This window comes from Myotis yumanensis, unplaced genomic scaffold, assembly GCF_028538775.1.
Source record: "Myotis yumanensis isolate MYYU_CA2020_CCGP unplaced genomic scaffold, mMyoYum1.0.hap1 SCAF_2, whole genome shotgun sequence".
Classification (NCBI taxonomy): domain Eukaryota; kingdom Metazoa; phylum Chordata; class Mammalia; order Chiroptera; family Vespertilionidae; genus Myotis; species Myotis yumanensis.
Window position 1 is genome coordinate 132,780,292 of NW_027223753.1, and position 24,053 is coordinate 132,804,344.

A 24,053-nucleotide genomic window follows, 5' to 3' on the forward strand; every position below is an offset into this window, starting at 1 on the left:
TTTTGAGTAGATTTTTGTGGAGAACTTTTAGTTTTAATGTTTAAGCCAAATAAATTGGTGTTTTTCAGGAACCTTGTTCAGCAATCTTGGGATCTGGAAAGAAAATTGACAAGTCCATTAAAAAAGGCCTTTATTGGCTGCTAGATATCATTGCAAAAGACTTTGATGCCTTAAATGAACGCATCCAAAAGGACACAACAGAACAACGTGCTCTTGAGGAACAAGAGAAACGAGAAAGGGCTGAACGAGTGCGAAAATTACGAGAAGAAAGGTAAGTAGATTAATTTTGTACCACGGTGCATTTGAAACATAAAAAAGAAAACAAACAAAAAAATCACCACGATTTTATGAATAATTTATTAGTTCTGTCTATTCAGTTTCTTTTTTGTGTCTGAAGGAAGACACTACACAAATTTTCTGTTTTTATGGATTTTTCTCTACACAAGTTTGGGGGATAGGATTCTACTTTTCCTGGTGGTATTATGGTAGTTAAATTTATTCCTTATGTATTTATTATTTCTAAGAAATTTAAAATTTTTATCTTTTATTTCTTATGAGTACCTTTATTGCAGTGGTTTTCGATCAATATGCTGATTTTGCTTCTCAGAGGGCATTTGGCAGTGTCTAGAGACATTTTTACTTGTCACAGCTGGGGACGAGGTGGAGTGCTACTGGCATCTAGTGGGTAGAGGACAACAGCTAGTGCCGCACAGGACAGTCCCCTACAACAGAGAATTATTGAGTCCACTGTCAATTATTGAGAAATGCTTCTTTAGTCTCAGCAAAGACAGAAGGCAAGCTGATCGTGGATCAATCAACTGAAACAAAATCTGATCTTCAACACTAGTTTTCTCACAAAATAAACTAAATTATACTGTCTCAGGTTTTTTAAATATATTTTTCAAATTATTTTAAAAATGTATTTCCTGAAAGGAACCTTTTAAACTAAATTTAGCAAACTTTGAATTAAAAAACAATGATTTCATAAATTCTACCACAGAATCATTTCTAATAAACTTAATGCTGTGAAAAAGTACTCATATTTGATTAAAAGTCGAATTTAGTACTTTATCCCAAGATTTCTCTTTCTTTTCTCAACTAGATAGTTGCATAGTAGGGGAGGGGAGAAATCAAAAGATATTTAAGTGAGCTCTTGCAAGATCTAAAGTTGTCTTCCATCTACCTAAGAAATATTGGCCTTCCATGTGCTCTAACATACTTGCAGCCTAGTAGACATGAACCCACTAAACTGCCGTTGGTGGTGCCTTGGTGAGGTATTCTCTTACACTGAAAGGAAATCCTCTAATTACAGGTATCTTTCATTTAATTTAGAGGTAGGACTTAAAGAAATACTTGTAGAGATAACTCCCCATCGCCAAGTGCTCAATAATATGAGCAGATAATTTATCTAGGATCTCTCTTGATATTGATATGAGGTTTTAGTTCCTCTGAGAAATTTGGTATTCTATCCTACTGTATATTTTCATGATATAAAGCTCAGTAAACCAATCATTCATGTAGGTCTACCTTTTATATACTTATAAAAATAAAATATATGGCCATACTTTTCTGAAGACTCCTTTGCTTTTTTCCCATTAAGAAAACAAACAAAAAGAACAAAAAATAATGGGTTGGATAAAAGAAATCTGATGTTAGTCATCCCCCTCCCCCCCAAGTTCTTACCTTTTCCATAAAGATGTTCTAGGTCATGTGATGGCAGGCTTTTCTAATACCCATTCCCCTTTCCTCTTTTCTCCTAGCCGTGGTTGGCCAACTGCGGCTCACGAGCCACATGCGGCTCTTTGGTCCCTTGAGTGTGGCTCTTCCACAAAATACCACGTGCGGGCGTGCACGTACAGTATGATTGAAACTTCGTGGCCCATGCGCAGAAGTCGGTATTTTGTGGAAGAGCCACACTCAAGGGCCAAAGAGCCACATGTGGCTTGCGAGCCACAGTTTGCCGACCACTGTCTAGCCATACTACGTGTGGTCTAAGACCTCTTCTGTTGAGCATAGCCTCCATAATTAAAAGTAAATTGGCATTTAGGGAGGAGTTATTAAAAAAAAACAACCTTTTTACTTCATTAAATCCAATCTAATAGATTCAGATATTTTTGAAAAACTGTAAAAAAAATTGTTGGTATCTGAAAATAGTATTATAATACTAGATACCTGAAACTGCTTGCTAATAAATTAGTAATATTAATAACATTTACTGTCCTATAAGTATGTTCATTTACAGTGTGCTTTCACATATATTACTTTAGCTGAAACAACCCTATGAAGTAGATATTTTTATCCACATGGAAAAACTGTCATTCAAAGATCCAGATACATGTCCAAGGTCACAGAGGCCGTAAATTGCAGCCCTCTAAATCTTGGCTTGCTAGGTTCAGAATGAAAGGATAGATCTTTCCATCAGAGGACATAATTAATAAACTTCATAGTAATGAGCATTCACATTGCTGTACTATACCTGCAGCCCAGTTGCAGATCTACACTAGTCACCAGCTAATTGTTTTATAACTTAATTACTCTTCATGTATGGGGTAACATTAACTAAAAGTCACAGAGATAGTAAATGTTTCAGTAGTAACAAATATGGAATTACTTAATATAAGTGATATAGTGCAACTTATCTTTATGGCTTCTTCTATTATGCAAAGCAGCAGTCATTACCTAGTTCATATATGATAAGTAATTTGACACAGCCCTTTAGAAGAGGGTTAACAAGAGGACTCATTTATCTGTTAACATCAATGAAGAGGACAGAATTGGTTTGGAATGGTAATTAATAAATTGCTAAATATAATAAATAGCACATAGGATAATTAATGTGCACTGTTGACATTAAGAAATCAGTCATAGGGAATGTTATTTTTGTCATTTCTGTCTTTTAAAAATTCAAATGAATAATCTTTACACAGGGGTAGAGGCCTGTAAACTGCATAAGGATTTTTGAAAATCAGTAATTAAAGCCATATCCAGATGTTTAAATTACTAAATTTAATAGCCTTAAACCTATTGCAAGTGTTCTTAAACATGGTTCAGCATTTTCTCAGGAATTACAATTTTTTCCCCTCAAACAATAGAGAACAAAGAGAGCGAGAGCAGGCTGAACTCGATGGAACCAGTGGTCTGGCTGAGGTGGATCCAGAGCCAATTATTGTTAATCCTTTCCAGCCGATAGCAACTGTAATCATTGAGGTATGGATAGTGGCACATGTGATTTTTATATCGTAAGTTTTAAAGTTGGCAGGGAATTGGGAAAGGAGGTAGGGAGGTAGAAATAACTATTTTATCAGAGACCAGTTATTTCTAAAAAAATTAAGTGGGAAAGACAGGTTAAGGTTTGCTGCTTTTTCATCCTCTTCAAATTTATCTTCGGATCTAGTATAAACAGGAAAGGTGACTTCAGAATTAACTGAGAAAGAAAATGAAGATTGATTGTAGCAACTGTAATAGTTACTGTTCTGATAAATGCTGTGAAAAAGCATTGATAGATGCATATTTGTTGTTTTTTGGCATTTATTTCAGATAATAGTAATATATTTACTCTTATTTACATTGTCTCTTTGTCCCTGTATTGCTGTTACTGTCATCTCTTTACAGTAATGTTTAGATGCATAAATGAATTTCTAATTGTTTACCCAGGATACTTAAGAGTGTTTGAAATGATCATAAATTCTATATGTAAATATGATTTATTTTTTATTTTAATTATGAGAAATTTTACCAAAATTAATTTGTAGATTATAATCATGAAGAAGTTAAGTGTGTGTGTGTGTGTGTGTGTGTGTGTATTTGTGTCTTTGTTTTCATTTTCGACAGAGACTTTGCGTTAGACTTACTTTAATTGCCCTGCTTCAGCAGCCAGGCCTCCTCAGAGGCAGAGCTTCCTCAACTTCCCCTCCATTCACCAGAGCTTAATGTTGGTCCCACTGGCGGCATGTTCTCCATTCCTCTTCCCCTGTCACTGCCTCCTTCCACGCACGTGCTCATATGGAAAGGTGGATGATTGTTTATTCCTGGGGCTGCTGCTGAGGAGGGAGGCAGCTCCACAGGTAAGAAGATGATTGGATAATTTTGGTATTGCTTTGTTTTGCAAATTAATTGGTAACATGAGCTATTTGTACTTAAGTTGCTTAGGTACCAGAAGGTTAATGGTACTTAGTTTTTTATTAATCCCGTTGCATTTAACTGTGTGCTTTTCTAAGTACAGTAAAGTTGTCTTAATAACTTAAGCTCTCCTTTTGTCTCTATCCTATTAAATATTATTTTGTCAAGTTTTCTTTTATGCTCTAAAAATATTGATGAAGAAGAGAGAAATCAAGTTTGACTTTTAACTTAGAAACATTTATTGTGTGTGTAATAAAGCTCACCTTGTAAATGATGACCAATTTTATAATACCACTAGAGGCCCAATGCACGAAATTCATGCAAGGGGCTCGGCCCTCACAGCTGAGGTGGCTTGCCTCAGCCCTTCCAGCCACTGCTTCCTCCGGAAGGTCCTTCGGTCTAATTAGCACATTACGCTTTTATTGTTATACATCAGTGGTTCTCAACCTCTGGCCCTTTAAATACAGTTCCTCATGTTGTGACCCAAACATAAAATTATTTTCGTTGCTACTTCATAACTGTAATGTTGCTACTGTTATGAATCGTAATGTAAATATCTGATATGCAGGATGGTCTTAGGTGACCCCTGTGAAAGGGTTGTTCGACCGCCAAAGGGGTCGAAACCCACAGGTTGAGAACCACTGTTATACATGGTTACTTAGAAACGGCCTTAGTACTTCTACCAACATTGTATTTTTCACCGATTAAAGATGTAAACAATATCTTATATTGAAAATCCCTGAATTAATTAGTGGCATGGGGAACATGCACTTATTATGCTGTTAAGCTACAATAATTTTAAGAAGATGATCAGTAAATATATGAAACAAATGAAAACCAATTACTTGTAGTCTATTTTATACCAAGTATATTTTCTTTTTTTTCCCCACACAATTTCAAAATGTGGCATTTTAGAGAAGCACCTCACATTCCTTTTATTTTTTTTTTTTACCACAAATAATACAACTGGTGAGGTATTGGTTCTAGAACAGAGAGATTAATGGAACATTGATAAACATTCAATAAACATAATTATGACTGAACATTTTGTATAAGATAAAGGTGACATTTCAAATGTGGAAGAAGAGGATATTGGGACTGCTGAACAATCATTTTGAAAAATGTAAAATTAGTAGCACTGTGTATACTAAATTAAACCCCAGAAGACTTAAAGGTATTTTTAAAAAGTAAGCCTTAAAAATACTAGCACATAATATAAACATTTGCATATATGTGGAGGAGGAAAAACTTTAAAAGCAGGACAATCAAACCACAAGTCAAGAAATAAAAATAGATAGATCTTATTATATTCAATTTTTTAGGAGCTTTTCTACAAAGTTACAGGCAATGACCAAACCCTAATGAAAAATATTTGAGACACATAGGACAAAAAAAAACCTTAAAAATTACTATGAAAATAATGATAATCAAATAGAAAAGTGGATATTGGGTTTCCATGGGTAATTCCCTAAAGAAAAAGAAATATGGCAATAACAGTATTTAATAGTTCACCTTCAAAGTGCTAAACAGTATTGAAATCAGTATGTTAATCCAACACTAAGGTAAAAACATGTATTAGTTTCAACCTTTTATTTTTTTTATTTTTTATTAAATCTTTATAGTTCAGATTATTACATTTGTTCCTCTTTTTTCCCCCCATAACTCCCCTGCTTCCAGCTCCCACCCCACCCTCTGCCCTCACTCCCCACCTACTGTGTTCATCCATAGGTGCACGATTTTTGTCCAGTCTCTTCCCACATCTCCCACACCCTTTTTCCCCTCAAGAATAGTCAGTCCATTCCCTTTCTATGTCCCTGATTCTATTATAATCACCAGTTCATTCTGTACATCAGATTATTTATTCACTTGATCCTTAGATTCATTTGTTGATAGATGCATATTTGTTGTTCATAATTTGTATCTTTACCTTTTTCTTCTTCTTCCTCTTCTTAAAGGATACCTTTCAGCATTTCATATAATATTGGTTTGGTGGTGATGAACTCCTTTAGTTTTTCCTTATCTTTGAAGCTCTTTATCTGACCTTCAATTCTGAATGATAGCTTTGCTGGATAAAGTAATCTTGGTTGTAGGTTCTTGCTATTCATCACTTTGAATATTTCTTGCCACTCCCTTCTGGCCTGCAAAGTTTCTGTTGAGAAATCAGCTGACAGTCCTATGGGTACTCCCTTGTGGGTAATTGAGTCTCTTTCTCTTGCTGCTTTTAAGATTCTCTCTTTGTCTTTTGCTCTTGGCATTTTAATTATGATGTGTCTTGGTGTGGTCCTCTTTGGATTCCTTTTGTTTGGGGTTCTCTGCGCTTCCTGGACCTGTAAGTCTATTTCTTTCACCAGGTGGGGCAAGTTTTCTGTCATTATTTCTTCAAATAGTTTTTCAATATCTTGCTCTCTCTCTTCTTCTGGTACCCCTATAATTCTGATGTTGGTACATTTGAAGCTGTCCCAGAGGCTCCTTACACTATCTTCGTATTTTTGGGTTCTTTTTTCATTTTGCTTTTCCAGTTGGGTGTTTCTCGCTTCTTCGCATTTCAAATCTTTGACTTGATTCTTGCGCTCCTCTGGTCTGCTGTTGGGAGTCTGTATAATATTCTTTATTTCAGTCAGTGTATGCTTACTTTCTAGATGGTCCTTTATCACACCATCGAGGGTCTCATTAGATTTCCTGTACATCTCATCAAGTTTATCGACAGACTCTAGAAGCCTCTTGAGAGACCTCAAAAGTGTGGTTCTGAACTCAATATCCTCCCTTGATAGTTTTGTCCTGTTTCTTTGTCTCCACATTTTTTTACGCTTTCTTGGTACACCCCCTAGTGGTCTTTGTGCGCAGTCTTGTTGTAGTTAAGCCTTGATTGTTATAGTTAATACTAGAGGGATTTGACCTCCAGGCCGACTGTCTGTGTTAATCAGCTGTGTCTGCAGTGGGAGAACTTGTGTCCTCTAGGGAGGTGCTAATCTAGCCTTTGCCTGAGGCTATCCGGCAAATGCCTCTGTGCAGGGCTTGGGCGGGGCGGGTCCCAGGGGATCAACAGGGCAGAGGAGGGAGCAGTTATGGTAGCTCTCAGTCCGTCCCCAGGGGCTATGCCTCTCTGTCCCAGCAACAGCTGCAAACCTCGGAGGGACCGTAGCCAGACAGTCCTGCTTCTCCCGTTTGAGTCTGGGTCCCTAGAGACTCACCCGGATCTGGAGCTCTGAGTCTGAGGCTCCCTCCGGATTGAAACAGACAACCGCGCCCTCAGCCACCAGCCCACGCCGCGCGCACTCCACACCTTAGTATTTTACTTCAGCACTGCGCCTTCTCTGATTCTCGGTTCCTCCTAGTTGTAGAACTTCCATTCAGCCAGCCTTCCTGTGGTTCTGGATGACGTCCATACCGTCTTTTAGTTGTATTTTTGAAGTGGTTGTTCGAGGCAGCAAACTCCAGCGTTAACCTATGCCGCCATCTTGGTTTCTCCAGTTTCAACCTTTTGCCTAGAATGTAAATTGACTAGTTTTTCTGAAGTGAAATTTGTAGTGTGTCACATTTTAAAAAATGTGCTTACCCATTACCAACAATTCTAGTTTTAGGATTTTATCCTAAATAACTAATTCAATAGTTGTGTTTTTTTAATAGTGAAAATTGAAAGTAACCTCTTAGTTCATTGATTATGAATTGGTAAAATAAGTTATGATATAACCATTCAAAATGATAATGTAATTGGTGAAAGTAACCATAGCTAACATATATGTCACTTACATAGCTAACATTTTATGAGGTGTCAGGCACTATTCTAAGAAAAATATATATATTCTTAATTTAAAACTTTAGTTCTTTTTTGTTTAAAAACAAATACATAAATATGCATATATTAAGAGAAACAATCTATCATATTTGTGTATGTTTGTGGGTGGTGTATGTCTGTGTGTGTGCGGTTAGGCAAAGAGAAGCATCTCTTAGTGATTATACACCAACTAGTGGTCATCTCTAGATTGTGGAATTACTGGTAGTAGTTGTTTCATTCCTTTAATACAATCTTTTTTCTGAATGTTTGGCAATTAGTATGTTTCAGTGATGTTTTTAACAAATAGTTTTTAATGGAAATATCACAGTTCCCTGAAGGTACAGAAAGCTCTTGGATTACTTCATTTTTCCCTTAAAACTATCTTAGATACAACTGTTATATTAAAGATGATATATTTCATTTTTGTTAGAATGAAAAAAAACTTGAAAGAGAGAAAAAGAGGCAAAATGTGGAGAAAGACTGTGATGCTTGCCCCCTGAGAAATAAAATGGAGCGTGAGCAAATGGAAACACAGAGCCAGATCAGTGACAGTAGCCAAAAAAGCAATGAGGTTGGAACCGTAGAAAATTATAATGAAGCATTAACACAGCAGTTGGAGAATGAAGAGACAGACCAGCCATCATCAGAATCAGGTAAATCTAGTTATTAAATAAAAAAGATATACATATATAATATATATATATAACTTAATTATACTTCTTTCACCTGTCATGATTATTTTCACACACAAATTTTTTTTTTATCTGCAAATGCAGTATTTATCATGGTTTTCTCATGGTTTTTACTCATTAGCTTGCTAACTTATGTTTTTATTCATGATGTCTTAAAATGTACTCTTTTGTAACTTGAATTTCAGCAGAAATTTTTCATTTTACTTTCATAAATTTGGAATATAGCATAGCCCAGGAATCCTTGGAATGTATTAAATACCTTTAAGGCTTTTTGAGGTTTTTGTTTGTTTCTTTTTAAGCCTGATAATGCTATAATCAGCCTCACTTTATTTATTCACATGCTATTTCTGTAGGATGCAAACATAATTAGTTGAACATTCTAAAAGTCTTATCACATAGTCATTTTCCTCTTATTTTAATATCAAAAAATTTCAATTCATAATTATTTTTCTTTTTCTCAGTGGTTATGTAATTTAACAGGAAATTCATGTCTTTTGGTATCATAAAGACACATCCTGTGTCTGGAATCAGACAACCTGGGATAGAACCCTGACTTTTCCATCTACTAGACAAGTGGTCGGCAAACTTATTAGTCAACAGAGCCAAATATCAACAGTACAACGATTGAAATTTCTTTTGAGAGCCAAATTTTTAAACTTAAACTATATAGGTAGGTACATTGTTATTAACTTAATTAGGGTACTCCTAAGGCTTAGGAAGAGCCACACTCAAGGGGCCAAAGAGCAGCATGTGGCTCTCGAGCCGCAGTTTGCCGACCACGGTACCAGACACATGGTATGTTATATGATGTTCTTCAGTCTTCCTCATCTCTCAAATGGAAATAAGCATCATTTTTTTACAGAGATTTTAGGATTACTTATAGTAAGAATAACTCTACAATGTTTGAGCACGGACCTGACACATGGGAGCTACCTAATTAATTAGTTCCTTGCCATTCCTCATTAGCAGTATGGTTCCATTATATATGAGAATTTTTATGTAGTATCAAAAAGTTTATAAAAATAAGATTTCAATCTTGAGGTATAGATTAGCTAACATGGATATTTTGCTATATAGCAATAATTAGATTTGAAAGTTATACTTTTTGTAAGTTGGGAAGTTAGAGTAGCCATATTCGGACCCATAGGTCAGTTAGCAGAGTTACACAGAAGGTAGACTTAGAGTAGCCTCTCAATATATTGAAAGCACTTTTTCTAACACAAATACATTTTTAAAGAGCAAAGTCATTTGACAGATATTTGAAAATAAAGCGTAGGAAGATCTAAGATAGTCAATCATATCACTACTAGACGCCTGGTGCACAAAAATTTGTGCACTCAGGGGGGGGTCCCTCAGCCCGGCCTGTGCCCTCTCGCAGTCTGGGATCCCTTGGAGGATGTCCACCTGTTGGCTTAGGCCCACTCCCTGGAGAACGGGCTTAAGCTGGCAGTCAGACATCCCTCTGGCAGACCGGGAGCCTTTGGGGGATGTCCACTTGCCAGCGGGAAGCAGGCCTAAGCTGCAGTCAGACATCCTTAGCGCTGCTGAAGAGGCGGGAGAGGCTTCTGCCACCACCGCTGTGCTGGCAGCCGTCAGCCTGGCTTGTGGCTGAGCAGAGCTCCCCCTGTGGCAGCATACTGACCACCAGGGGGCAGCTCCGAGCTGCCCCCTGGTGGTCAGTGTGTCATAGTGACCAGTCATTCCCAGTCGTTCTGCTGTTAGGGTCACTTTGCATATTACCCTTTTATTATATAGGATAGAGGCCTGGTACACGGGTGGGGGCCGGCTGGTTTGCCCTGAAGGGTGTCCTGGATCAGGGTGGGGGTCCCCACTGGGGTGCCTGGCCAGCCTAGGTTAGGGGCCGATGGCTGTTTGCAGGCTGGCCACAGCCCCTTCGGTGGGGGGGGGTCCCGCTGGGGTGCCTGGCCAGCCTGGATGAGGGGCTGAGGGCCATTTTCAGGCTGGCCATGCCCCCCCCCCCCCCCCCCCCCCCACCGCGACCCAAACTCCCAGGCTCTCCTCTTTTTTTATTTCTGGGATTTATTTATCTTCTATAATTGAAACTTTGTAGCCTTGAGTGGAGCTCAGGGCTGCCAGGGCAGACGGGAAGCTTGGCTTCCTCCATCACTGGGGGCAACCCAAGCCTCCTGCTTACTCCAGCTCTGTGGCCGCCGTCATCTTACTTGGGTTGATTTGCATACTTGCTCCTGATTGGCTGGTGGGCGTGGCTGGAGCATAGTGGAGGGGCGGTCAATTTGCATGTTCCTCTTTTATTATATAGGATAATAATAATTATTATAATTAACATTTTATTTTATAATTTAGAACATGGTTTCAGATACCTTATGTCATTTAGCATAGCAATCCTAGGGTATATTATTCCCATTATACTGAATAGGAAACCAGGGACTTGGAGAGGTTGAGTAACTTATTGAAAGTTAACTGCCACATGTCCAAAATGAAAACCATCCCCACATGCCACGATATTTTGAATTTAATTTAAAAAATCAATTTGCAATGAATATTATAAAAGTAAATATATTACTCATAATTCTGGTGTTCTTGAATATTTTCAGTTGAATTTTCTCATGAAAAATTATTTTTTTAAGTGTCTATTGACGGTTATGGCATTTAAAATCATACATCTTGTCTGTGGCTGTGCTGAGACCGCACCTCGGATCATGTGGTCTTTTATGCTCTTTCATGACCCAAGCTATTGTCCATCCTAAAGTACCATATCATTCTGGAGGCTCTCTTTCCTTTCTTCTAGCTGTAAAGCTTGCAGCTCTAACTATAGAAAGATGTCTTTGTTTCTATCTGGAGTAAATGTGTCAAATTACACTAACTGATTTAGAAAATATGTTTCTAAATATTGTTGCATTTCTCATTGCTTTGTAGGTTTTATAGATGTTGACTGTAGGGTATCCCCCCAAAAGGTATACACACACTTTGAGTAATTATAACGGCAGTGTTTATTAAAATACATTTCATTTTCAAAATTGAGCTATCAGCTGTTACAGTGTGTATACATTTTAAAAAGTAGTTTCTTAAGTAATAGATAATTCCCATGTTAGAAAATATATTATATAGTATATAAAGTTAGTTTGGGATTATCAATGAAAATATTTCAGTAACTTTAATGTTTGTTTATTTAATGACGATGCCATCTTGACTTACATTGTTAAAGTCTACATGTTAACAGCATACATGTCCTTAAAATGTAATTACACTGTAATTAAGTCTAATGTGGGTTTTGATTATATATATATTTGGGCATACCTTATTTGGGGGTTATTTTAATGGGTAATGTGTTTAGGTTTGATTGGGGTCTTTTTCACATTTCAAAGAATTATTTTGGACTATTTATACCAAGAATATATTATATGAACTTTCTTTGTATTCTGAATAACTTATTTTAGAACTTAGAATACAGGCTTTTGTTATTTGTATCATATTCATTAATTATTTAATAAGGAAACATTAATAGTTTAATTCTTAGTAAAAGCAAGTTCATATTTCATTACTAGTAATAATTTCAAGGTTGAATTGAAGGTATATTTCTATGGTAATAATATCAATATTCTAGTTCTGTTCTTAATTTTTATTATAGAAGTTTAATTTTTCCCAATTCCATGTTTCTATTCTGTAGATAACAGTAAAAAGAAAACTAAGAAACTAAGAATAAAAAGAAGTCACCGTGTAGAACCTATTAATACAGATGACTCTGCTCCTAAGAGCCCAATACCACCCCCGCCGCCCCCTCCTGGTGAGTAATTTAATATCGATACTGAATTTAGAAATACTGCTTTAAACAATGAAGAAAAAGGAAGAAATTGTGTAGTTTTTATTCAGTATATTCATTATCTTGTAAATTTGTGAAAAGTTAGAGTTCTTTGCTCTCTTTTGTTCATATTTTATCAACATAAGTTACCTATTGAATTTTTAACAATAAAAAATGTAAAGTTTTGTAAAAAAAATAAGTAAAAATTAATTTAAAAATCCTACGCAGGCACTTCCTAGAATGGATTCAAATCTTATTTAAAATATCAGTGCACAGATGCTAAAAGGAATTTAAGTTTATTTAATGGATGGCTAATATGAGCTTTTAAAAAATTGCATCTTACATCCTGAAAGTAAACATTTGAAACCAACATATGTGAATTTTTCCATTATATTTTCAATTTACATACTGGCCTTCTAAGTTTGTTATGAGAATTAAATGGAATATTGCAGGTAAAGTCCTGGGACTTATTAGCTGCATAATATTTGTAATTTTTCAGCACTAGACACAGAACCTCGTATACTATAGGTGCTTAATAAATATCTAAACATATATGTTTATAGTGTCCTTTTAGCTCAGCCAGAAGGCTTTAGATGGTAACATTTTCCTTTGAGAATTATTTGAAGACTCATTTCTAGTATTCCATTTAATAAGTAAACATTTCTTATAGCTTTTGGTAGGGGTTACAACAATAGCCTAAGGTTATTTATGGTAGTAGTGAAGATGATTATATTTTCAACTGAAGGCAAATAAAAATTTAAAGCAAATGTTATCAGCCTACAGTGATATTTTAAAATAGAAGTCATTTAAAATGGGATTATGGCTATTCAGTACTGTGTCATTCAGTATATATGAATTGACATTAAATGTTATATACATTCCTGTCTAGGGAGGGATCCTCTCAACCAACCTAAAGATACATTATTTAACAGTGTTTTAAATGTTTTTCTTTTTCTTTAGTTGGCTGGGGAACCCCCAAAGTCACTAGACTTCCAAAACTTGAGCCTCTTGGTGAAACACGTCATAATGGTAATGCAAAAGGAACAGTTTTCAAATATCTGTATATATTACATTCACTTTTCTTTACCTCATTACTTCAGCAAACTTTTATTTTTGGAAGCCTTTCAAATCTACAGCCATCCTTTTTCATTATACATCTTCTTTTTCTATTTAATTTTTTTATTCTTAATGCCCCTTTGCCACTAAATAATTTGAATTGATGTTTACCTTAGAATACAGAGATAAAAATGTTTATCCATTATTTATTTATGTACCTTAGAATACAGAGATAAAAATGTTTATCCATTATTTATTTATGTAAATAGTAATGGATAGGGAAAGGCTTTACAGCAATTTAAATTAAATAGACATTACAATTATAGTGCTTAAAAACTGCATTGTCTTATATGTATGTACTCAATATACTCAATGATGTCATATAATTATTCTTCCTCTGCTTCTAATAAGACACCAACCTGCTGAATATTAAAATGAAGTAAAAAGATCAACACAGTTGTAGAATCAGACTAATCAAAGTATACCAAATAAACTTCAGCTAACTAGAAAGTTACGAGGGCTTTATTGTCTCAAGAAAGTAATTTTCTTTAGATGAAATTAACATAAGGTATAGTCTAGCCAGCATATGGCATTAGAACTACACAACTGGAAAACTAGAGAAAGGGCCTTTGGGAGTAGAGGACTGCCTTGTACCAGGCAGAATTTCTGATTTTAGACCATCAGCCCAAATTCTTTCAAAGATACATTTCTGGAATGCAAAAAGGATAATATATGTATATTAAAGCTCAATAGATTTCTCCATCAATAACATCCAATTTGCTTTTTTTTGTATTTATGCTTTTATTTTTTTATTGATTAAGTTATTACATATGTGTCCTTATACCCATGTTACCCCCTATCCCCCCCAACTCATGCCCTCACCCCCATTGTCTGTGTCTATTGGTTAGGCCTATATGCTTGCATATAAGTCCTTTGGTTGATCTCTCCCACACTCCCCTACCTTCCCTCTGAGGTTTGACGGTCTGATCGATGCTTCTCTGTCTCTGGACCTGTTTTTGTTCATCAGTTCATGTTCATTATATTCCACAAATGAGTGAGATCCTGTGATATTCATCTTTCTCTGACTGGCTTACTTCACTTAGCATAATGCTCTCCAGTTCCATCCATGCTGCTACAAATTGTTAAGAACTCCTTTTTTACTGCAGCATAGTATTCCATTGTGTAGATGTACCACAGTTTTTTAATACACTCATCTACTGATGGGCACTTAGGCTGTTTCTAAATCTTAGCTATGGTGAATTATGCTGCTATGAACATAAGGGTGCATATATCCTTTCTAATTGGTGTTTCTAGTTTCTTTTCTTTTCTTTTTTTTATGGAATTCAAACTTTATTTGTAGGTAGTAGAGAACCAGTGAACAAATTTTGAGTATCTTATTCTTTTAAGTATCACATTATTCATTTTAAAGTAGTAACTCCATTCCTAATGTAGAGACAGTGCTAGCAAAGTGGAATGTTTTTTTTTTTTATTTTTACGTTTTTTAAAATTTTATTTTATTGCTTAAAGTATTACAAAGAGTAGTACATATGTCTCCTTTTTTCTCCCCCTTGACCTTCTCCCATCCTCCCCTACCCCCCCCCCCCCCCCCCAGTGTCTTGTGTCCATTGGTTATGCTTATATGCATGCATACAAGTCCTTTGGTTGATCTCTTACCCTCCCCCTGCAACCCTCCCCGGCCTTCCCGCTGTAGTTTGACAGTCTGTTCCATGCTGCTCTGCCTCTGTATCTATTTTTGTTCATCAGTTTATAATGGTCTTTATTATCCATAAATGAGTGAGATCATGTGGTATTTTTCTTTCATTGACTGGCTTATTTCACTTAGCATAATGCTCTCCAGTTCCTTCCATGCTGTTGCAAATGGTAAGAATTCCTTCTTTTTTGCAGCAGCATAGTATTCCAATGTGTAGATGTACCACAGTTTTCTAATCCATTCATCTGCTGATGGGCACTTAGGCTGTTTCCAAATCTTAGTTATTGTAAATTGTGCTGCTATGAACATAGGGATGCATATATCCTTTCTGATTGGCGTTTCTGGTTTCTTGGAATATATTCCTAGAAGTGGGATCACTGGGTCAAATGGGAGTTCCATTTTTAATATTTTGAGGAAACTCCATACTGTTCTCCACAGTGGCTGCACCAGTCTGCATTCCCACCAGCAGTGCACAAGTGTTCCTTTTTCTCCACATCCTCGCCAGCACTTGTGCTTTGTTGATTTGTTGATGATAGCCATTCTGACAGGTGTGAGATGGTACCTCATTGTCGTTTTGATTTGCATCTCTCGGATGATTAGTGACTTTGAACATGTTTTCATATGTCTTTTGGCCTTTCTTCTGTCTTCTTTTGAAAAGTATCTATTTAGGTTCATTGCCTATTTTTTGATTGGGTTGTTTATCTTCCTTCTGTTAAGTTGTATGAGTTCCCTGTAAATGTTGGAGATTAAACGCTTATCGGTGATAACATTTGCAAATATGTTCTTCCATGCAGTGGGGTTTCTAGTTGTTTTGTTGATGGTTTCCTTTGCTGTGCAGAAGCTTTTTATTTTGATGCAGTCCCATTTGTTTATTTTTCTCTTTAGTTTTCATTGCCCTAGGAGCAGTATCAGTGAAGAAATTGCTTCGGCATATGTCTGAGATTTTGCTGCCTGTGGATTCCTCTAGTATTTTTATGGTTTCCCATCTTATGTTTAAGTCCTTTATCCATTTTGAGTTTATTTTTGTGTATGGTGTGAGTTGGTGGTCTAGTTTCATTTTCTTGCATGTATCTGTCCAATTTTCCCAACACCATTTATTGAACAGACTGTCTTGACTCCATTGTATGTTCATGCAATTTGCTTTTTGATGACTCTGTTTACCTAATCTAGAGTTTGGTTTCCTACAGAGACCCATCTATTAGGAAAAAAAAAGTCAGAAGTGTAATCTTTAAAAAAGCTTTATTTTACTATATAATTTGGAATTATATAAAACTGTATAAAATACTTTTATTCAAAGAGTATATAAATATAAATGTGCTGGTTGCTTTCTTTTTCAGAATACTATAGCTCAGTAATGAAATATTTCTTTAAAATATTTATTTTCATTTCCAAAAACAGAAAAGTTTGGCCCTGGCCAGGTAGCACAGTTGGTTAGAGCATGATCCTGATATGCTAAACTTATGGGTTCAGTCTCTTGTCAGGGCACATACAAGAAGTAACCAATGAGTACATAAATAAGTGGAACAACAAATTGATGTTTCTCTTTCTCTCTCTCAAAATCAATAAAATAAATACAGACAGAAAAGTTTGTCCTTAGGCCTTATCGGAATTACAGTGAAATCACATCTGTTTGGTTGACTGACTTTACATCACAATGCTTTTATTGACTATGAAAGGTTAGTTCCTATTTGATTATACTCTGAAATTTTGTAAGTTAAAATACATTCTAATGTGAATGTGTAATTGGAAACAAAAAAATAATGTGTACATTAGGTGCAGCTTTTTATTAAATGAAGTAGAGATTAATTTATAATCTAGAGTTAAGAATTTACTCTATGGTTGTCTTTTAAATTTATTCAAGTTTTCTTTGAGTTTGATTGTGATTTTCTCCCATTGCTTCATCTGTCAAGTCAGATCTCTTTTTATTTTTTAAGGTATTAGTTGGCAAATAATGAATTGTGTCAGAAATATTTATTTACCATAACTGTTTGGTATTTTTATTATTCCTTCTCTACATAGATTTTTATGGGAAGCCACTGCCTCCGCTGGCGGTGCGACAGAGACCAAACAGTGATGCTCATGACATGATCTCATAACCAAGTTGCATGGATGAGCCGTCTTAATATCAGCAAGATGACCTAGAAGACCTTCTTTCTCAAAAATGAAAAACCCTGTACATTGATGACTGGGGCAAGATTACCATAGCAATTTCAGCGAGGAGATTGATAACCAAAGATCTCTGATCTGATAATTACTTATACATGTTGTTCATGGTTTAATAAAAAAAAAGGAAACAAAAAGACCAGCAGATGGGATGAGCATTATGTATCAAATTAGCAGGAGTTAGTATTGACTCTGGTTTATACATCCCCACTCTTGGGCATATTCCTGAAAGAAAACCTTTCAGAAAAAGCCAGTGGACTTTGCACACTTTCATTACTATTTGTTTAATAGTCTTTATTTCTGTACCGTAAACCTTTTTTGTAAGATACATGTGCATGGAAGGGGAACTCTTGGGAATTTATAACCTAAATTTTTAACTTTTTATATTTTTCTAAAACTTTTGTTTAAGAATTTTAATTACTATGAGATTGACAGTATACTTTTCTATAGATGCTTTGTTTAAATTGTATCTGGAAAATAGAGTTGGTATACTGGACAAACATTAACTATACAAATGATATATTTATATGTTTTGAGGTATGTTTTATAATAGTATTGTTCTTGACGTATACATACTAATTTGACCTAATTTTAAAATAATACTTTTTAAAAATAGATTCTCAGATCTTTATTCTAACAAATTATATTACTTGAAAGCACTACCCAAGCAGAAAGTTCAATTTTTTGTTGTTATTTTCTTTGATGATGATCCTAATAAAAGAGACTCAAAAAATGAAATAAAAAGGTTATGTGAGATATTATTAAAAGTCCCAATAAGCCCCTCTTTAAAAGGTGAAACCCTTCAGAGATCATTTCTCCTTGTCACTCCTTTGTCTATCAGCAGCTGCAGTGACTCATAGGTTATTGTAATTCTTTAGTGCCTTGAAATTAAAGGCAAAAAGACAGAAAAGCTACTGAAGTTTCAGAAACTTGTGTTTCATAACAGGGATATACTTGGGTACTAAAGCAAGAATAAAGAAACAATTCCAAAATAATTTCTCAATTTAAAAATAATAGCATTTCTCTCACACAGAAGAATGGCATCTATAGGATTCTCTATTTGTCTGGCTTTTAGATGTATGTTTTGAGGAGTAGATTCATAACGTTGCATTTAACTGAAAGCACATATTTCTATCATGGTAAAAACACTACAAACAGTATGATTCCTATATAACCTTTTCAAAATTGGTCAACTTGGTAACTTGTACTGACAATAATATGAGAAGTATGTTGAAGGCAGTTTAGTGTGATTATTTGAAAGTTTTACTTGAGAGCATCACCATTTATTTGCATTTTAAACTTCCTGTACTTTCATTAATCAGGTCACTTATTACTCGAGTCAGCTTTTTTGAGTTTTGTACATGGAACCCACCTAGCATTCTACTTCAGATATAAAATTCATAACAACCTAAATGTGATGGGCAGCTGAAATGTAAGGAAAATCAACACAAGGAGACAGATGTAAATTTTGAACTGGATTTTAGAGAAAAAACTCATTTGTATATCTTTTTGGTTTCTTTTATAACATTTACATTTCTTCATTTAAAAAAACTAAACTCATACTTTTGCCATCTTTTTAAAATACATCTAATTTGAGAATAAATTTTTTTTTAATTTGTGGTTACTGTAGTATACAATAATCACTGAGCCCATTTAATTAAAATAATTTTGAAATTAAATATTTAATGAAGCAGAATTCATGTTTTATATATCTCAAAAATTAATTTGTATTCTTAAAGGATTCTAAAAATACTTTAAAAGAAGTTTTGTAAATCCAGATGGCTTTTAACAGCTAAATGTCTATTTTGTTATGTGCTGCATTTTTATTAATATATCATAAATTATGACAATTTCAACAATAAACATAATTTATATTAGTATGCTGTTTTTCTTGTCATTTGATAAATTTAAATTATTTCTTTGGGGTAATAAAATAATAGAAAGCTTTTAAAATATAATTGTTGAAAGACATTTTAGTGGATAGATTAAAATAATTTTTTTGCTATTTTACATGGAAAAAAATTGCAAAAGGTTTCATATATGTGGGAAATAATTTAAAGACAGTTAAAAATCAGATATCATCTTATGATTCTCTATGATTTGATGTCTGTCATTTGTTAAGTTAAACCTACTGACCAAAAGATATGTTTTTACTTATATGAAAGATAATTCTATATGCCTTTATATGTAAAATGCATATATAACATGTACAATCCTATATAATAAAACCCTAATAAGCAAATCGACTGAATGGCGGAATGACTGTCAGAATGATCAGTCACTGTGACTCGCACTGACCACCAGGGGGCAGGCGCTCAACACAGGAGCTGCCCCCTGGTGGTCAGTGTGCTCCCACAGGGGGAGCACCGCTCAGTCAGAAGCCAGGCTCACGGCTGGCGAGCTCAGTGGCAGTGGCAGTGGCAGGAGCCTCTCCCACCTCTGCTGCAGGCGGGAGGTAAGGAGCGAGGGGTCCCAGACTGCAAGAGCCCCAGACTGAGAGAGGGCACAGGCTCGGCTGAGGGACACCCCCCACTCCAGTGCCCGAATTTCATATGCCAGGCCTCTAGTATTGTATTTAATTGATTTCAATTATAAAGCTGTATGGAAACAACATTAGAAAGAAGTGTTGCAAAATGCTAATAATATGTTTTAGAGTTACTGGTTGTGTTTTTTCCTCAAATTTTCAAACTAATTTTTGTAATTTTGCTTACTTTTATAATAGGAAAGAAAATTTGAAATTTTTATGCAAGTTTAAAATTAAATACTCTTTTAAGTGTCATATGAAGGACTATATAGAATTCACTTAATATGTAAAACTTCCTGTCAGTAGCTCAGAAACATTCAACTGTAGAATATGCCAGTCAGTATATTTGCAGTTGATTTCTTACTAAGTGTTCTTTTACTAAGACAATATTTTAGTTTACTTAGTTCTATATGCCAAGCTATTTATATTATTCAATTTATCGCATTCCACACTAAAGAAACCAATGCTTCCAGGTAGCAAAAATTTATCAAAACTGAAGCTGAAGTTGTAACTTATAAATTGTAATACCTTTTGCTATAAGTTTTTCTATACAAGGAGTATATGTTGCAAATTCTGTTAATAATGACTACTTAATTTACCAAGAAATATAGTCCAAATATATATATATATATATATATATATATATATATATATATATATTGTCCAGTTCATCCAAAGAACAAAAAATTCAGATATTTCAATATGCATATTAAAATGTGGTATAAATTAACAACATAGTGATAATTCTATAGCTTTGTGGAAACAGAAGAATAGAAGCCCTCTTTTGAGAAAAAAATAGGAAATCATAAATGAATTTCCTTTAATAAGGGGATTAGCTTATAATTAAAGGAAAATCAGGACAAAAATCATTTGCATGTTTAGAACCTGAGTTGTAAATTTCTTCTGTGTGCTGATGAGGAAACAGAATATACGACTTAGGGAATGAACCAGTGGTCTTCAAATTTTAAAATAATGCATCCCTTTCAGTAAGCATTTTGAATATACATAACAAAGTACCACAGACTGGGTGGCTTAAATAACTGCAATTTATTTTCTCATAATTCTGAAGTCTGGAATGCCAGGTCAAGGTGTAGGGATGGTTTCTTCTGGAATTTCTCTTCCTTGGCTCACAGATGACCTCCTCCCTGTGTCTTCACATGGCCTTGTCTCTGTGTATGTTCTATCCTCGTGTCCAAATTTCCTCTTTTTATAAGGACTCTAGTCAGATCCACCCTAACGACCTCCTTTTAACTTAATCACCTCTGGAAAGACCCTTTTCCAAATATGTCACATCCTGAGGGATTGGGAGTTAAGGGCTTCAACATATGAATTTTGAGGGGATATGTTTCAGCCCGTAACAGTTAAATGCGTTGGTCTATTGTACTTCATACATATATCCCCCTAAACATTTTTTAAAGATTAGATAAAATTAAAATACAAGTTATTACATTTACTTCCCACTCCCAGTGGGTTGTCTGCTGGGATTTGTACACATGGCTTTGGAAGCCTAAATTGAGAGCCTCAGCTAACTAGCTGCTCACCTGAAGTCCAAGACCAAGTGCCTGTAACTATGCGTGGTTCTCCTGCTTTGATGGCAGGTGTCTCCTGTGTTTGTCTGCCATCTTAATGTTCTCTTTTTTTAAAAAAGTATTTTTATTGATTTCAGAGAGGAAGAAAGAGGGAGAGAGAGATAGAAACATCCATGATGAGAGAGAATCATGGATCGGCTGCCTCCTGCAAATCCCTCACTGGGGATCGAGCTCACAACCGGGGCATGTGCCCTGGACCAGAATCGAACCTGGGACCTTTCAATTCGCAGGCTGACGCTCTATCCACTGAGCCAAACCGGCTAGGCTTAATGTTCTCTTAATGTCAGACTGTTTTACTATAAAGTCTATCTTTACTTTTTGACACGTAAACCTCTATATAAACATGAAGTTTTTGGAGAGATGTCTTATGTAAATATGAATATCCATAAACAGTATAGGAGAGAGTCTATGAAGTATACTTATTCTGAAACATTTCTTAGATAAATGACTTCACAATAAAATTGCTTAAGATTGTAAAAAAAATACTTTCCTGTTTAGTAGTAACTTATTAAGATGTATTCTAGAAAGTGAATATGCTTTGTAGTTTAAGCATATTCACAGTGCTCATTTCACTTCTTAATACTATATATTTTTTTACCACCAAATCTAAATTTATTTTTAGATTGCTGGAGAACTTGTTTAAATAAATAAATTAAGCTTCAAATCACATTAGTGGTAATAACATTTACTCGTTTACATGGTCCTAAGATTTGCACCTATAGTCTACACACCTACACTGATACTTTGAGTGTCAAGGGTCTCAAAATCATGATGCTCATTAAATATCAGGGATCACATTAAGCACTGTTTTCTCTGTTAGGCTGCTGATTGCTGTTACAAGGGAGCAGCTGGAAAGTAGCCTTTAAAGAACAAACAAACTGCGATCCCTCACCTGAGAACCGGTAACACCGCCCCTAGCACAGGCGGGGGCCGGGGCCGGTGTGCCGGTCATTTTGACCTTCAGGCATTTGGTATCAGAACTTGATAATCATAAAGATCATGACAGTGAAAATAATGCACAGCAGCAGCTAACATTCGAGCGTTTACTGATTCCTAGCCTTTGCGCTAAGCGCTCTACTTGTTTATTTTAATCAATTCGATCATGTAACCCTCATTAAAAGAAAAAGATTACCCCATGGGCCACCTCTAGGAAATGTGACCATTTCTCTTTCACCTTATCCATCCTTTTTTCCTGAGTTCTGCGTCTCTGGGCTAACGGAGACGAAATGAGATTTGGTAGATTGATTCGGCAACTAGCTTCGCTTTTGAGAACATTTAAAAACAATTTTTACGGAGCCCCAAGAGCACAAAAGTCAATGTCGGCTCAGCGCCCGGCCGGAGTTCCAAGGCGGGTCCGCCCAGGGGCCCCGGCCACGCCCCCAGGAGTAGGCTCCGCCCCCTCCAGCCGCGGATGGAAGGAACTCCGCGAGTGCCTCTCGCGGGACCTACGCCACTTTGGCGAGATTTCGATAACGCTGGCAAAGCAGTATCTCGCGAGAAGTTAAAGTACGTCAAGGAAGGGAATTCCGGCGGAACTCCGAAGCCGGGCGCTTTTGGTTCCCTGGTGCTTTAGATGTTGGACGGTGGAGACCTCTTGTTTGGCATCTCCTGGCGGGATGATGTTGGCCCGGGTGAGGGTCGGGCCGGACGCTTATGGAAGGGCCTGGGCGGGGCCGCAGGGCGCAGGGACTGGGGAACTGGGGGGATCTCCGGGTTTCTCTGGTTTCACTGCCCACAACGCTAGCTCGTGAGCGCTGCCCGTGGTTTTCGTCCGAGACGCACCTTCCCCGCAGGTAACCTGTGCTCCCCGCGCGCGGGCTGCAGGACCTGCGCCCTCGGCTGAGCTGGATGGCGGCTCCTCGGGGGCGGGCGCCGTCGCCCCGCTCAGCCCTGGGAGCGCAGAGCAGTGCCGGTTACTTAGTCGGCCCTCCATAAGCCTTTCCTGGACGCGTAAATGAAACAGAATTGCAAGGAAGTCCCCGAGGAAACCAGTGACTTTTCTTCTAAATGAACTTTATTTCGGAATAACTTTACATTTACCAAAAAGTTCCAAAGATCATACAGACTTCCCATATGCGTCTCCCCCAGTCCCCCCTAATGTTAACATCTAAAATGACTTGCCTCCGTTGGCTTTCTGCGTTAACAGCGCTAGACTGCTTTTGCCATTGCTGTACATCGGAGCCGTAGTCGCCTGGAGAAACACTTTTTAAAACCAGTAGGCAGAGCACGGTAGTACAGTTTGCTCGTGTGTGAGGTGCTGCTCCCATTGCAAGAACTGGTAATTATCTGACGTGTCCTTAAGAAAAAAGACTGCTAATGCGGAGGTTCAGTAAATTTGTAATATCAAGGGTGTGTCAGCAACTTTTTCTTATCATCATAGCTGACAGCAAAACCAGAGAGGAAGCTTGCCAAACAGCTTTGCAAAGTGGTACTGGACCATTTTGACACACAGTATTCCAGAGAACTTGGAGATGCCTGGAGCGCAGCAAGGTTAGTCTGATTCACCTCTGAATTATTCAGTTCTTTGCCAGAGAATAAGAAAGGAGCTGTCGTGGGGGAGGGCGCTGTGAGGATGAAAGAGAGGAGTCTAACCTTGGCTGCGATGTCTACGGAGGCTGCAGAAGGGAAGGGCCAGGGGGAGAA

The 24,053-nt window shown here is 36.4% G+C and overlaps 2 protein-coding genes across 4 annotated transcripts in view; both read left to right on the forward strand.

The window, feature by feature from the left end:
* The window catches only part of ARL13B (ARF like GTPase 13B), an 86,335-nt gene extending 67,362 nt beyond the window's left edge, over positions 1-18,973 (forward strand). The window contains exons 5-10 of one of the 2 annotated variants that reach the window (XM_070406038.1): positions 69-271; positions 3,093-3,207; positions 8,325-8,547; positions 12,236-12,352; positions 13,328-13,396; positions 17,154-18,973. In XM_070406038.1, coding sequence (XP_070262139.1) covers positions 69-271; positions 3,093-3,207; positions 8,325-8,547; positions 12,236-12,352; positions 13,328-13,396; positions 17,154-17,230 — 804 coding nt within the window. In that variant the 3' untranslated portion in view covers positions 17,231-18,973. The remainder of the gene's footprint in view (positions 1-68; positions 272-3,092; positions 3,208-8,324; positions 8,548-12,235; positions 12,353-13,327; positions 13,397-17,153) is intronic. The other variant, XM_070406039.1, reaches the window with a different exon arrangement.
* A 3,975-nt stretch (positions 18,974-22,948) lies between these two features.
* The window catches only part of NSUN3 (NOP2/Sun RNA methyltransferase 3), a 68,406-nt gene continuing 67,301 nt past the window's right edge, over positions 22,949-24,053 (forward strand). For both annotated transcript variants that reach the window (XM_070406042.1, XM_070406040.1), the window contains exons 1-2: positions 22,949-23,041; positions 23,791-23,900. In XM_070406042.1, coding sequence (XP_070262143.1) covers positions 23,027-23,041; positions 23,791-23,900 — 125 coding nt within the window. In that variant the 5' untranslated portion in view covers positions 22,949-23,026. The remainder of the gene's footprint in view (positions 23,042-23,790; positions 23,901-24,053) is intronic.